The sequence below is a fragment of the Salmo salar genome, chromosome 02 (assembly GCF_965601325.2).
Source record: "Salmo salar chromosome 02, fSalSal1, whole genome shotgun sequence".
NCBI classification, from domain to species: Eukaryota; Metazoa; Chordata; class Actinopteri; order Salmoniformes; family Salmonidae; genus Salmo; species Salmo salar.
In genome coordinates, this window is record NC_138292.1 from 69,341,943 (window position 1) to 69,355,945 (window position 14,003).

General features: G+C 44.4%; 1 protein-coding gene across 2 annotated transcripts; it reads right to left on the reverse strand.

Annotated features, from left to right (window-relative positions):
• Positions 1 to 132: 132 nt before the first annotated feature.
• On the reverse strand, positions 133 to 9,815 carry LOC106590850 (synaptogyrin-1). Of its 2 annotated transcripts, none has more exons than XM_014182029.3 (5): positions 9,474 to 9,815; positions 4,270 to 4,358; positions 3,864 to 4,012; positions 3,169 to 3,314; positions 133 to 1,500 (listed from the first exon to the last, which is right to left on the reverse strand). In XM_014182029.3, exons 1-5 carry the CDS (start codon positions 9,570 to 9,572, stop codon positions 1,279 to 1,281), a joined length of 705 nt encoding a protein of 234 aa, XP_014037504.2. In that variant the 5' UTR covers positions 9,573 to 9,815; the 3' UTR covers positions 133 to 1,278. The 2 variants fall into 2 exon arrangements, with proteins under 2 accessions (XP_014037504.2, XP_014037510.2); XM_014182035.3 differs by having other exon boundaries at positions 1,361 to 2,818.
• Positions 9,816 to 14,003: the final 4,188 nt, after the last annotated feature.

Here is a 14,003-nt window from a genome sequence, read left to right on the forward strand (position 1 = left end):
CATATATAAATGCTAAACTGGTTTATGGCTGCAATGTCAACTCTGGCCAGTAGAAGGCGACCATAATCCATAAAATATTCACCACCACGATAAGCAAGAACAGAAATGAATTCACTGTAACGTTTGTCGGTGTTGTATTTTATTGACTTTTATTGGTTAAAAAACATCACATCAAGAAAGAAATTGTTAACACCATTTTATTTTTTGTTGCAGTTTATTGCAATACAGAGAAAGTACACACATTCCTAGCTACATCACATCCGGCCGTGATTGGGAGTCTCATAGGGCGGCGCACAATTGGCCCAGCGTCGTCCAGGTTTGGCCGCCGTCGTAAATAAGAACTTGTTCTTAAATGACCAAGTTAAATAAAGGTTAAATGAAAACAAACAAACATTTTAATTATTAAATTATTTCCATAGTTTAGTAAAGAACAAAATTGGCGTATTTTCACAGAAATTATTTTTATTCCAAAATAAAAACGAATTCTCTGGACCCTGAAAGGAAATAGGTCAAGGGAGAGATACAAATAGTTCCTCTCCTCGTATCTGAGCACAATAACACAGCATACTGACTGAGTAGGCTAAATTAGACTTTTTACAGAAAGCACATAGTAATGCCCTTAAATATAGTTATATTATTTTTGAACACCCCAATACCGGTAGATTCAACTGCAGAATTACATATGATATAGATATGGATGGGTGGGTCGGTTGATAGATAGGCTACATCAGACAGAGGCATGACATTGATGAGTGTCATTTTGCATTAGGAGATTATCTGTGGTCAAACTACAGTCAGAGATTAGTTTCAATATACTTAGAGGCATGTTTTGGCCAATGATACATGAAAAACATGAACATCTAATAAGCATTAATATGTACATTGAAACTTGGGATTTCTCATTTTATAACTATAAAAAATATATCTCTGATGAAGAGATCTGTTTTGGTAGTAGCTGTGATGAACTCTACACCACAATAGCTTTGCCTTCTCGCTACAGACTAAGAACTATGCTTTGGGCCAACTAATGAATGTAAGTCTGTTATAAGTCAGTTATATGACTGAATGCCCCCCCCCCCCCACACACACACACACACACACTTATCCTGACTCCTCCTCCAACCACTCCCCCCTCCTCCTGTCCTCCCTCCATCCCTCTGGTCCTCCCCAAACACTGGTTCCCCCCTCCACGCCTCAATCTATCACTCCTTCCCGCTCCCTACCCTTCAATCCTCCCACGCCCCACCCCCCTTTACTCCCCCATCCTCCTTTCCTCCCTCAGTACTCCTGGTACCCTCCACCCCCCTCACCATTAATCCCCTGATAGGAGGACCCCCCCACAGGGTCTCCTTGTCCCAGGTTGTTCCCCCCGGCCGTGAAGGAGGTGTAGGGGTCCCCGGCCGCCCCAGCATCCAGGCTGGGGTCTATGTAGTCCTGGGAGAATAGAGCAGAGTCTGCCCCCAGCTTGTACCTCTGATAGCCGAAGAAGGACTGGGCCGCCTTGGGGAGGGAGGGAGGAGGTGGGTGAAGAGAGTGGTGTGGGAGGGCATAGTTGGGGTTGGGGGGTGAGGTGAAGTGAAGTGGGAAGGAGGTGGGGAGGTAGAGGGGTGTAGGTTGGGGGTGAGGTGAAGGGAAATGGGAGGGAGGTAGGGTGAAGAAGGTGCAGTGGGAGGGTTGAGGAGGTTAGGGTGGGGACGGGGTAGGTGGAGAGAGAGGTAGAGGTGTGTAGATTAGGTGGTGAGGTGGAGGGAAATAGAAGGGAGGAGGGTGAAGAAGGTGGAGGAGGTTAAGGGGTAAGGTGGAGAGGAGTGGGTAGGTTGGGAAGGGAAGTTTTGAGGGGGTAGTTGAATGGTGGATGGGTATCGTAGGGGGTGGAGGTGGAAGTTTGGGGTGGATGGGGTGTGGTTAGGTAGTGGTGTAAGAGATGATAAACAAATGCAGCATTTGTGGATTAGGTTTGAAAGGGAGAAAGAAAGAAAGAAAGAAAGAAAGAAAGAAAGAAAGAAAGAAAGAAAGAAAGAAAGAAAGAAAGAAAGAAAGAAAGAAAGAAAGAAAGATGAATTGAATTAGTTGTCTGGAAAGCTAGGTTAAATCTTTATTAAATTGCTTGATTGCATCCCAAATGGCACCCCTTTCCCTTTATAGCTCTGTTCAAAAGTAGTGCACTATATAGGGAATAGGGTGCCCTTTTAGACACATGCCTTGAGTCACTCAGGGTCAGTTAGTTATCAAAGCAGTTGTTTAGCTGTTTTTTGGTTTGGTGAAAACAAATAATCATTCACACTCTTCAGATAAAAAAGACAAGAGCACAAGAAGATATGCAGTAAATGTGATAAAAATGTATTTTTACTAAATGTGCATATTTATTGAATAGCTAAAGCATTTTAAAGGCTTTTGAGTTATAAAGACAAACTAATTTGCCAGCCTTTCACAAAATGGTGGAGGTAGCCTACAGTAGGTGCCTGCCTACGCTGTGTGTGTATCTGTGTGTCTGCGTGTGTGTGTGTGTCTGTGTGCGTGATACAGATATTTCACAGTCACAGCAGCGTCTGACTAGAAGCAGTAAGAGGTTAGCTGCAGAGGGATTGGAGATAGAGGTTTCCTACTAGAACAACACCTTATATTAGTGGGATAGGGGGCTGGGGGTGAAAAGTTGTAAATGCAGACTGAAGTTTTAAAAGCAAAGGGAGCTAGAAGGTTATTAGAAGAACACAGATCATATTAGTGGGATGGGGGGCTGAGGGGTGAACAGCTTCTGGTACTCCTCTTCGAAGGACACACTCTTTAGCCTCTCCATGGAGAAGAGAGTCAGCCCACCCTAGAGGAGAGAGAGAGACCAGGTAGGACATAGGGATCAAAGGTCATGGCAGAGGTGCTGGTTGGTCCCGATGGCTCAGTGGCTTGAGCATGGTGCTGGCAACAACAGTTTTGTGGGGTCCATTCCCACATGGACCATGTACTAAAAATATGTTTCAGTGTTGACAGTTTAATAAGTTGCTCTGGATAGAAGTGCCGGCCAAATGAGGAGGGTCCTATACTTAGATGTCTAGGCCCATTGGTGGCTGTTCTTTTGAACATTTTCGCTGAAGATTCTGTCAAATGAAGATACCATAAAATGAAGATAGGGATGAAGTGGTAGTGAAAATAAAGGAGTAAAGTGTACCATACCCAGGTGAATATGGAGAAGAAGGCGAAGGTGATAGCAGCGCGAGCAGCATCCCCTCCCTCCCTCAGGGGGTTGTCCTCCTGCTTCGCCACCTGCCATTGGTTGGTCAGGAAGCAGAACCCCACGAACCACATGAAGGACCAGAACGCTACGGGGAGAATGAAAGAGAGAGAGAGAGAGAGAGAGGGGGGAAAGAGAGTGAGAGGAAAGAGGAGGGATGAAAAGGAGGAGGGAGAGAGGGAGGAAAGGGGAGGAGGATGGAAGCGAGAGAGAGAGAGAGGGAGAAGGATGAAAGGGAGAGAGAGGGAGGTAGAGGGACAGGGTGAGAGAGGAGGGAGGGATAAAAAACAATTGACAACCAGTAGTTGAAAACCACTGTAGATAGACCATTTTGGTTTCTGTTTTCTGTTGTTGTTAAGCTCCTTCTCATTAAATGAGCAGGTGGGACACAGACATTACCCACCCTCTTCCACATCCCTCTTCTCCCTCTACACACATCTATCCCCTCTCTCCCCATCTCTCTTCTCCCTCTACACACATCTTTCCACTCTCTCCGTCCATCCATCCTCTCCCTCTACACACATCTATCCCCTCTCTCCCCTCTTTCCATCCATCCTCTTGCTCATTTTCCCTTTACTCCCTCTCCATACATCTCCTCCCTTTCGCTCTCTCTTCCTTGCTCCCCCTCTCCACTCACCTGAAACCCCTACGTCTGCCAGTACAGCCTTCTTGCGGTCCTTGACGGAGCTGATCTGTGGGAAGTAGACATCCAGGGCCAGGAAGGCCAGACAGCAGAGAAAGGCCAAGGTTCCCATGAACAGTCCATAGTTACACGCATTCTGGTTCCTGTCAATCAATCAATCAATCAATCAATATCTGTATTGTCCCAATGGGGAAATTGGGACAATACAAGTAATAACAGTCATAACAGATGAGATACACATATGGAATATCAAAGAGATCAGATAGAGTCATAAAAGAGGAGCAGTAACTACTACAGGTGTGTGTGTGTGTGTGTGTGTGTGTGTGTGTGTGTGTGTGTGTGTGTGTGTGTGTGTGTGTGTGTGTGTGTGTGTGTGTGTGTGTGTGTGTGTGTGTGTCACCTGTTGAAGATACAGAACTCCTGGGCCTCGTCAGGTCGGTTCACGTAACCCTCGTTGGCTATAGAACCAAAGATCACAATGGAGAAAAACTGGAAAGAGAGAAGGATAGGAGGGAGGGAAGGTGGGAGGGAGAGTTTAGGAAAGGGGCGGAGGGGAGAGGAGGGAAGGATCAGAAAGAAGTGTGTTGAGTGTCAGCCATACACACCAAGATAATAGACTATACCTACACCTACTATACACACACACACTACTATACACACACTAGCCCTAGGACCATACCTCAGGACTACCTGGCCTGATGACTGCTTGCTGTCCCCAGTCCACCTGGCCGTGCTGCTGCTCCAGTTTCAACTGTTCTGCCTGCAGCTATGGAACCCTGACCTGTTCACCGGACATGCTACCTGTCCCAGACCTGCTGTTTTCAACTCTCTAGAGACAGCAGGAGCAGTAGAGATACTCTGAATGATCGGCTATGAAAAGCCAACTGACATTTACTCCTGAGGTGCTGACCTGTTGCACCCTCGACAACCACTGTGATTATTATTATTAGACCCTGCTGGTCATCTATGAACATTTGAACATCTTGGCCATGTTCTGTTATAATCTCCACCTGGCCCAGCCAGAAGAGGACTGACCATCCCTCATAGCCTGGTTTCTCTCTAGGTTTCTTCCTAGGTTCTGGCCTTTCTAGGGAGTTTTTCCTAGCCACCGTGCTTCTACACCTGCATTGCTTGCTGTTTGGGGTTTTAGGCTGGGTTTCTGTACAGCACTTTGTGACATCAGCTGATGTAAGAAGGGCTTTATAAATACATTTGATTAATATCTCTACTGAAACACACAGAGATAATATATCTACAGTACTACACTACAGTATAAACACTGACAGAATATACCTACAGTACTACACTACAGTATAAACACTGGCAGAATATATCTACAGTACTTCCCTACAGTATAAACACTGGCAGAATATATCTACAGTACTTCACTACAGTATAAACACTGGCAGAATATACCTACAGTACTTCACTACAGTATAAACACTGACAGAATATACCTACAGTACTTCACTAAACACAGGCAGAATATAGGGCTCAACCTATTACTACTAAGGGACAAATCCTATATTTCACTTACGTCAAATGTTCACTTAGTTGTTTATTGATGTCAATGGAATTATGAATTGCCCTAAGATAAAAGGCCCCATCTATCTAAACCACTGAGAGTAAAGGCCCCATCTATCTAAACCACTGAGAGTAAAGGCCCCATCTATCTAAACCACTGAGAGTAAAGGCCCCATCTATCTAAACCACTGAGAGTAAAGGCCCCATCTATCTAAACCACTGAGAGTAAAGGTCCCATCTATCTAAACCACTGAGAGTAAAGGTCCCATCTATCTAAACCACTGAGAGTAAAGGTCCCATCTATCTAAACCACTGAGAGAAAAGGCCCCATCTATCTAAACCACTGAGAGTAAAGGTCCCATCTATCTAAACCACTGAGAGTAAAGGTCCCATCTATCTAAACCACTGAGAGAAAAGGTCCCATCTATCTAAACCACTGAGAGTAAAGGTCCCATCTATCTAAACCACTGAGAGTAAAGGTCCCATCTATCTAAACCACTGAGAGTAAAGGTCCCATCTATCTAAACCACTGGGAGAAAAGGTCCTATCTATCCCTTTCTGTCCCTAAACACCCCCCCCCCCCCCTTTCCTGTTCTGGCTGCCTTTATTTTCTTCTATCTTGAGCACTGGTCCCTCTTTAGCACTCATCTAATTGAAGTGATCTGTGAAGAAAGAAAGAGATAGAGAGAGGGATGGATGCTACTGATCTCTCATCTCCCCTAGGTCCTCTTGAGAAAGGAAGCACACACACACACAACCTCATTCCAATGATTGTCTATCATTCTAATGTCAAAATAGGCCAAACACATACACACATGAAAGGTGTTCATGCATACTTCTTTGGTATTATTTTTGGTAGAATGGTTTCTGATGCCTTATTTGAATATTACACCTGCATTGGAGCTGAAAGGAAGCATATCGTTCCACATGAAGACTCAAATCAGAATGTGTATGTGAGTGTTTGTGTGTGTGTGTGTAGGGGATTTCCCTTCATATTAATTGGACCTTTTACTCTCTATATTAAAACCCCCTGGTGTTTCCCCCAATAAATCCCCCACAATGCTTTGGGAATCAACATCCCCCTTGGGACTTAGTGATCTACACATACACAAACACACCACTGCATTTCAGATCAACAGACAAATTAAATGGCATCCTATTCCCTATATAGTACACTACTTTTGATCATTGCCATACGCTATTTAGGGAATAGGGTGCCATTTGGGACTCACACTTAGTAGCTGATTGGGTTAGAAAAGGTATTGGGTCAGAATTATATTTGGCATCACATGGAATGTTCTCTCTCTCTTCCTCCCTTTCTCTTGCCCTCTCTCTCCATCGCTTCTCTCTCCCTCTCTTCTCTCTCCCTCTCTCGTAGGTAAATGTGTTTTCTCCAAGGCCCTGCCTGTCCTGTAGCCTTCTCATCTCAAGGCCCCAGGCCCAAATCAAAGCAGGCATTGTGCAGGCCACCACGTGGGGTCCTGATCTTGTGACAATCCGAAGGGCCATTTTGAAATTAGGCATTAGGTTTGCCAGAATAATTTATATTTGTGTGTGCATGAACCTGTGTGCGCATGTGTCTGCATTAGCATGCCTGTGTGTGTGTGTGTGTGTGTGTGTGTGTGTGTGTGTGTGTGTGTGTGTGTGTGTGTGTGTGTGTGTGTGTACAGCACTCTGACCTCTAGTCATTCAGCCTAATGTGTTTATCAGTATGGTGTCAGAATGTGGGGCACATTGGTACTGACAGGCCCCTGACCATAGATTCCTGCCCAGAGGTTCCAAGTCCCTTCTAGAGATTATATTTCTATGCTGTTGACCTCTGACACCAAATTCAACACTACTGAACATGTAAGTACTATACTGCTAATGTACATGCGTAGTCCATATAACTTTACAGAAGGAGGAGAGAGAAAGAAAACAAGAGAGAATGAGAGAGCGAGAATGAGAGAGCGAGATCTCTCTCTCTCACTCCCTCCCTCCCTCCCTCTTTCTCTCTGCTACCTATGTGTGATTCTGCAACTGTATTGCTACTTAGCCTGTATATACTGTAACTCAACACCAGCCAGAGAGATACAGAGGTAGAGACAGACAGAATAAGGAGAGAGTGCGATAGATAGAGAGAATAAGGAGGAGAAAGAGAATAAAGGAAGAGAGAGATTCCAGAGAAAGAATAAGAAAGAGGGAAAACATGAAAACAACTGACACCTTTATATGTTTCATCCTAATTGCTGCTGTTACCATAGGTACAGTAACCAAGGTGTTTCTCTGAGGTCACGCCTGGAGGCGGAGCTGCAGATGTCTACACAGGAAATTATTATCATCCATGAAGTGAAAACAAGAAGTGACACAGTCGTACTAATGGTGAATGTGACAAATGTGTGTGCGTACACGTAATCACACACACACACTTCCCTTCCCACAACATGCCATCTCTAATCAGTCTATTCATTGAGCTACGACCTCAACACTGTTATCCCATATAAATACAATCTACCCTCATTATACCATAATTGACTTGAATGGTAAGGTCCCTTCTATAGATTATATTTCTATGGTTATCCATCAGATAAACTACAGGGAGTGGATGAGTTATGTTATTTCTGTTCTGTAGCATTGGTAAGAAATAGATGAGTAGACTATATGGCAGTCTTTCTGCCCGTCTGTCTCTCTGTCTGTCCTTCTGTCTGTCGCTCTCCTCGTCTGTCTGTCTGTCTGTCTGTCTGTCTGTCTGTCTGTCTGTCTGTCTGTCTGTCTGTCTGTTTCTCTCTCCATCTGTCTGACTGTTCCTAAAGGGGTATTTCTTATCAGTGGAACAGATGGACTGAGCCTTTATCTTATTCTGTCATCGTTGTGGCCTATAGGTGACCATTCGAGGGTATGTACAACCCTCTGAAAACACACCCACACCCACCGTGAAGGCTGACCGTGAAGACTGCTACACCAGACAGTTTATTGCTTGTACTATAGGCCCACTGGATCACTATAAATAAACAATATGTAGACTATATGTGGACTAGTTGCAAGTTAATTTAGTAAGGAATAGAAAGGCATGAATCTTTATTTGTTTGTATTTGTTTTGGTACTTTTTTTACCCCAATTGGTAGTTACAGTCTTGTCCCATGGCTGCAACTCCCATATGGACTCAGGAGAGCCATGCGTCCTCCGAAACACAACCCTTCCAAGCCACATTGCTAACGTAACCCACACCAATGTGTCAGAGGAAACACCGTACAGCTGGCAATCGTAGTCAGCTTGCATGCACCTAGCCTACCACAAGGAGTCGCTAGAGCACGATGGGACAAGGAAATCCCGGCTGGCCAAACCCTCCCTAACCCAGAGAACGCTCGGCCAATTGTGCGCCGCCTCATGGGTCTCCCGGTCATGGCCGGCTGTGACAAAGCCTGGGATCGAACCCGGGGCTGTAGTGATGTCTCAAGCACTGGGATGAAGTGCCTTAGACTGCTGAGCCACTCGGGAGGCCCAGGCATGTATTCTTTATGCATAGCCAAAATAGTTCAATTTTTCTCAAATTCTTATGAATAACGAAAAACTAATTGTAGATGATTTACAGTTGTCACCCTATTTCCCAGGTCAAAAGTAGTGCACTGTATAGAGAATAGGGTGCCAATTGGGATGCAACGTCGGATTTAACAGATCTAACAGGGGTCAAAGCACACACACTACAACAAAACACGTGGGCACCGTGCATATGGCTGCATTTCTCTAGGTTTAATAGCTACAACCGCTTCAAAATCGTAGGCCACATGCGTCGTGCGCCTTGTTGCTTGCATCCCCAAAACATTGACCATGTTTCAGGTTCCAACTAGACTACAACATACTTGGACAGTGCTGCTAACACGACAGGTCTGCTATGCTTATAGTACACATGCACGCACTGGTGGGAAAGTGAGAATTGAGAAACGGAGAGGCAGCCAGCGAGAGGCGCACATTTTGAGTCAACCATACATACATAACAAACGAAAGTCGTTCGGGACCTTCGCCGTTGTTAGTCTGAAATGAGCAGCACGTCAGCTACTGTAACGGTAACGTTATAGGCGCTATAACTGTAACGGTACTCACCCAAGAGAGGATCCGGAGGATCGTGTGTGGCTGCTGGAAGAACGTTATAGGGTTGAAAGCACCTCCAGCCTTCCCAGCTCCATAAGCCATGCCCTCCATTTTCGGACTCCGGACGGTGTGTGCGTGTGTTTTCTCCCTTCCCGTCACTCAGGGAACACAGAGAGTTATTCTAACGGATTTTGACACAATATTCCTCAAATCAATATGTCTCCGTATCGCCCAGTCTATTATTGACCCTATCTCTCTCCCTTTCTCAATCGCCAACTCCCTCTTCATTCTATTTGGTCCTATCTCAATCACCGCTTCGTGTCTGTTGCTGCCTATCTGCCTGTGTTGTGATTTTCTCTCTCTCTCTCTCAATTAAAATCAAGGGCTTTATTGGAATGGGAAACATATGTTAACATTGCCAAAGCGAGTGAAGTAGATAATAAACAAAAGTGAAGTACACAATAAAAATGAACAGTAAACATTACACTCACAGAAGTTCCAAAAGAATAAAGACATTTCAAATGTCATTTTATGTATATATACAGTGTTGTAACAATGTGTTAATAGTTAAAGTACAAAAGGGGAAATAAATATGGGTTGTATTTACAATGTGTTCGTTCTTCATTGGTTGCCCTTTTCTCGTGGCAACAGGTCACAAATCTTGCTGCTCACTCACTGAAGTTCCAAAATAATAAACACATTTCAAATGTCATATTATGTGTATACAGTGCCTTGCGAAAGTATTCGGCCCCCTTGAACTTTTCGACCTTTTGCCACATTTCAGGCTTCAAACATAAAGATATAAAACTGTACTTTTTTGTGAAGAATCAACAACAAGTGGGACACAATCATGAAGTGGAACGAAATTTATTGGATATTTCAAACTTTTTTAACAAATAAAAAACTGAAAAATTGGGCGTGCAAAATTATTCAGCCCCCTTAAGTTAATACTTTGTAGCGCCACCTTTTGCTGCGATTACAGCTGTAAGTCGCTTGGGGTATGTCTCTATCAGTTTTGCACATCGAGAGACTGACATTTTTGCCCATTCCTCCTTGCAAAACAGCTCGAGCTCAGTGAGGTTGGATGGAGAGCGTTTGTGAACAGCAGTTTTCAGTTCTTTCCTCATATTCTCGATTGGATTCAGGTCTGGACTTTGACTTGGTCATTCTAACACCTGGATATGTTTATTTGTGAACCATTCCATTGTAGATTTTGCTTTATGTTTTGGATCATTGTCTTGTTGGAAGACAAATCTCCGTCCCAGTCTCAGGTCTTTTGCAGACTCCATCAGGTTTTCTTCCAGAATGGTCCTGTATTTGGCTCCATCCATATTCCCATCAATTTTAACCATCTTCCCTGCCCCTGCTGAAGAAAAGCAGGCCCAAACCATGATGCTGCCACCACCATGTTTGACAGTGGGGATGGTGTGTTCAGGGTGATGAGCTGTGTTGCTTTTACGCCAAACATAACGTTTTGCATTGTTGCCAAAAAGTTCGATTTTGGTTTCATCTGACCAGAGCACCTTCTTCCACATGTTTGGTGTGTCTCCCAGGTGGCTAGTGGCAAACTTTAAACGACACTTTTTATGGATATCTTTAAGAAATGGCTTTCTTCTTGCCACTCTTCCATAAAGGCCAGATTTGTGCAGTATACGACTGATTGTTGTCCTATGGACAGAGTCTCCCACCTCAGCTGTAGATCTCTGCAGTTCATCCAGAGTGATCATGGGCCTCTTGGCTGCATCTCTGATCAGTCTTCTCCTTGTATGAGCTGAAAGTTTAGAGGGACGGCCGGGTCTTCGTAGATTTGCAGTGGTCTGATACTCCTTCCATTTCAATATTATCGCTTGCACAGTGCTCCTTGGGATGTTTGAAGCTTGGGAAATCTTTTTGTATCCAAATCTGGCTTTAAACTTCTCCACAACAGTATCTCAGACCTGCCTGGTGTGTTCCTTGTTCTTCATGATGCTCTCTGCGCTTTAAACGGACCTCTGAGACTTTCACAGAGCAGGTGCATTTATACGGAGACTTGATTACACACAGGTGGATTCTATTTATCATCATTAGTCATTTAGGTCAACATTGGATCATTCAGAGATCCTCACTGAACTTCTGGAGAGAGTTTGCTGCACTGAAAGTAAAGGGGCTGAATAATTTTGCACGGCCAATTTTTCAGTTTTTTATTTGTTAAAAAAGTTAGAAATATCCAATAAATTTCGTTCCACTTCATAATTGTGTCCCACTTGTTGTTGATTCTTCACAAAAAGTTACAGTTTTATATCTTTATGTTTGAAGCCTGAAATGTGGCAAAAGGTCGAAAAGTTCAAGGGGGCCGAATACTTTTGCAAGGCACTGTATATACAGTGTTGCCATCTTAGCGACTTTGTCGCTATATTTAGCGAGTATTCAGACTCCTCTAGTGACACATTTTCAAAAAATCGACTAGCGACAAATATAGCGACTTTTCCTGGTGTTATTGGAGACTGTTGGAGACTGACGTGAAAGCAGGTATCGTTCTTACTCTTCTCAACGAGCAGCGGGTGCTGCCGTGGGCCCCACACCTGTCCCAAAGAACTCACAGGCGGCCCAGTCCTCGCGCAGCAGTCCCCGCGTCCAGACAGCAAATGAATCGCGCATGTGGGAAGCCGCCGCTGGCTGATCCCGCCCTAAGTAAATGTAAAATGTTCTTTGTCTAAAATAATTCACTGCACAAAAATAAATCACTGCATTTGAGTCACACAGCCTCAGTCACTTACTCACCTTGTCCACTGTGTGTGTGCCTCTCTGTGACATAAGCTAAACATCTAGCTGGCTAGCTCATCATGTCTCAGTCTAAACTGTACACTCAAAAATACAGAAATGAGTGGGAATCAAACCCTGAATTCAAAGGCTGGTTGAAGCCGTTTATTGGAGGTGATACACGGGCATACTGCCTGTATTGTAAGGCTGATTTCTACCCCAAACTTTGTGATGTAAAAAAACACATGACAACTCAAAAACACTCAAAAGCCAAAGCCTTATAACAGTTCCACCCAAAACAAGCTGCCATTTATGTTTAAAAAATGAATTACTGTGCAAAAAGGCTGAGGCCACCATGGCATTAGCTATCGCTGAACGCTGTTCCACGCTGGCATGTGATCACATTGGAGAAGCATGTAGAGCTGCTTTCTCAGACTCCACTGCTGCTACCCACTTCAAAATGCACAGGACAAAGTGCACAGAAATGATTAATGGTGTTCTAGCACCATACTTTCTGAAACAGTTGGTCGCAGATGTGGGTAACCAGCGTTTCAGCCTCCTCCTCGATGAGTCCACGGATGTAAGTGTTTCTAAGTACCTGGGGGTTGTGATAAGGTACTTTAGTGACACCAAGCAGACAATTGTATCAACATTTCTGGGGCTTGTTGAGTTGGAGGGAGGAGATGCCAAATCTATAGCCTGTGCTGTTGTGGCTTTCCTCGAGAAGTGTTGTCTTAAAAAAGAGAAACTCCTGGGGATAGGGACTGACAATGCCTCTGTTATGACGGGGATTAACAATGGGGTCCATAAAGTGCTGAAGGAGGAGTATGGCCTCAAATATCTGGTTCTTATTCACTGTGTGTGCCACTCTCTGCAGCTTGCTGTAAGTCATGCTTCCAATGACACCATCCCCCGTAGTGTGGAGTACTTGTTACGAGAGACTTATAACTGGTTTTCAGTGTCTCCAAAGCACAGGGAGTCCTACAAGGCCATATATGAGACCATCAACTGTGGGGAGAAACCTTTACAGATAACCAAGGTGTGTGCCACTCGTTGGCTCTCCATTGAACCCGCGGTTTCATGCATTTTGGACCAGTGGGAGGAGCTTAGGCTGCATTTCACAGTCACCAAGTCCAGTGAACACTGCTACATGGCTGAGGTTTTATACTCCATGTACAGTGATCCTCAAAATATATTGTATCTGACTTTTTTGAAGTCAGTGCTGGGTGAGGTACAGTTGGCCATCAAGGCTTTTGAGGGAGAGCAAGTAGGTCCTCTTAAGCTACTTGACAGCTTGGTTAGCCTGATCAAGTCTGTGAGCAGCAGGGTGCTGAATCCACTGACAAATGTTGATGTACTCAAAGGGCCAATAGATGGATACATCAGTTCCAAACCGTACCTTGGTTACCTTTTTGAGTCAAAGGCAGCTGAGCTCCACCTTGCGCCTGACGATGAAAACAATGACCGAAAGCGGTGTGTAGCCTTCACCATCTCCCTCACTAATGAGTTGAGGGTGAGACTGCTGGACAACATCGAAGCATTGCAGTACATGTCAGATTTCAATGTGGAGGAAACTCTAAAGCACAATAAGAGCCCTGGAGAAATAGAAAACATAGCCAAGCTCCTTGGCTACTCCCCTGCAGAGATAGACAAGATTGTCCAGCAATGGCGTGCCATCCAACTTAGTAAATGGAATGAGACAAAAAACACACTGGGCTTCTGGAGTGAGATTTGGAAGTTCAGGGATGCAGCTGATATCAACCCGTTTCAAGAAGTTGCCATGGCTGCTGTGTCTGTGATGTC

Coding starts and splice junctions, on each gene's coding strand:
- LOC106590850 (XM_014182029.3), bottom strand. CDS start 9,572: ATGGAGGGCATGGCTTATGGAGCTGGGAAGGCTGGAGGTGCTTTCAAC. Junction 4,359..9,473: donor TCCTCCGGATCCTCTCTTGG/GTGAGTACCGTT, acceptor CTCTCTTTCCAG/TTTTTCTCCATTGTGATCTT. Junction 1,501..3,168: donor TCTTCTCCATATTCACCTGG/GTATGGTACACT, acceptor TCCCTCCCCAAG/GCGGCCCAGTCCTTCTTCGG.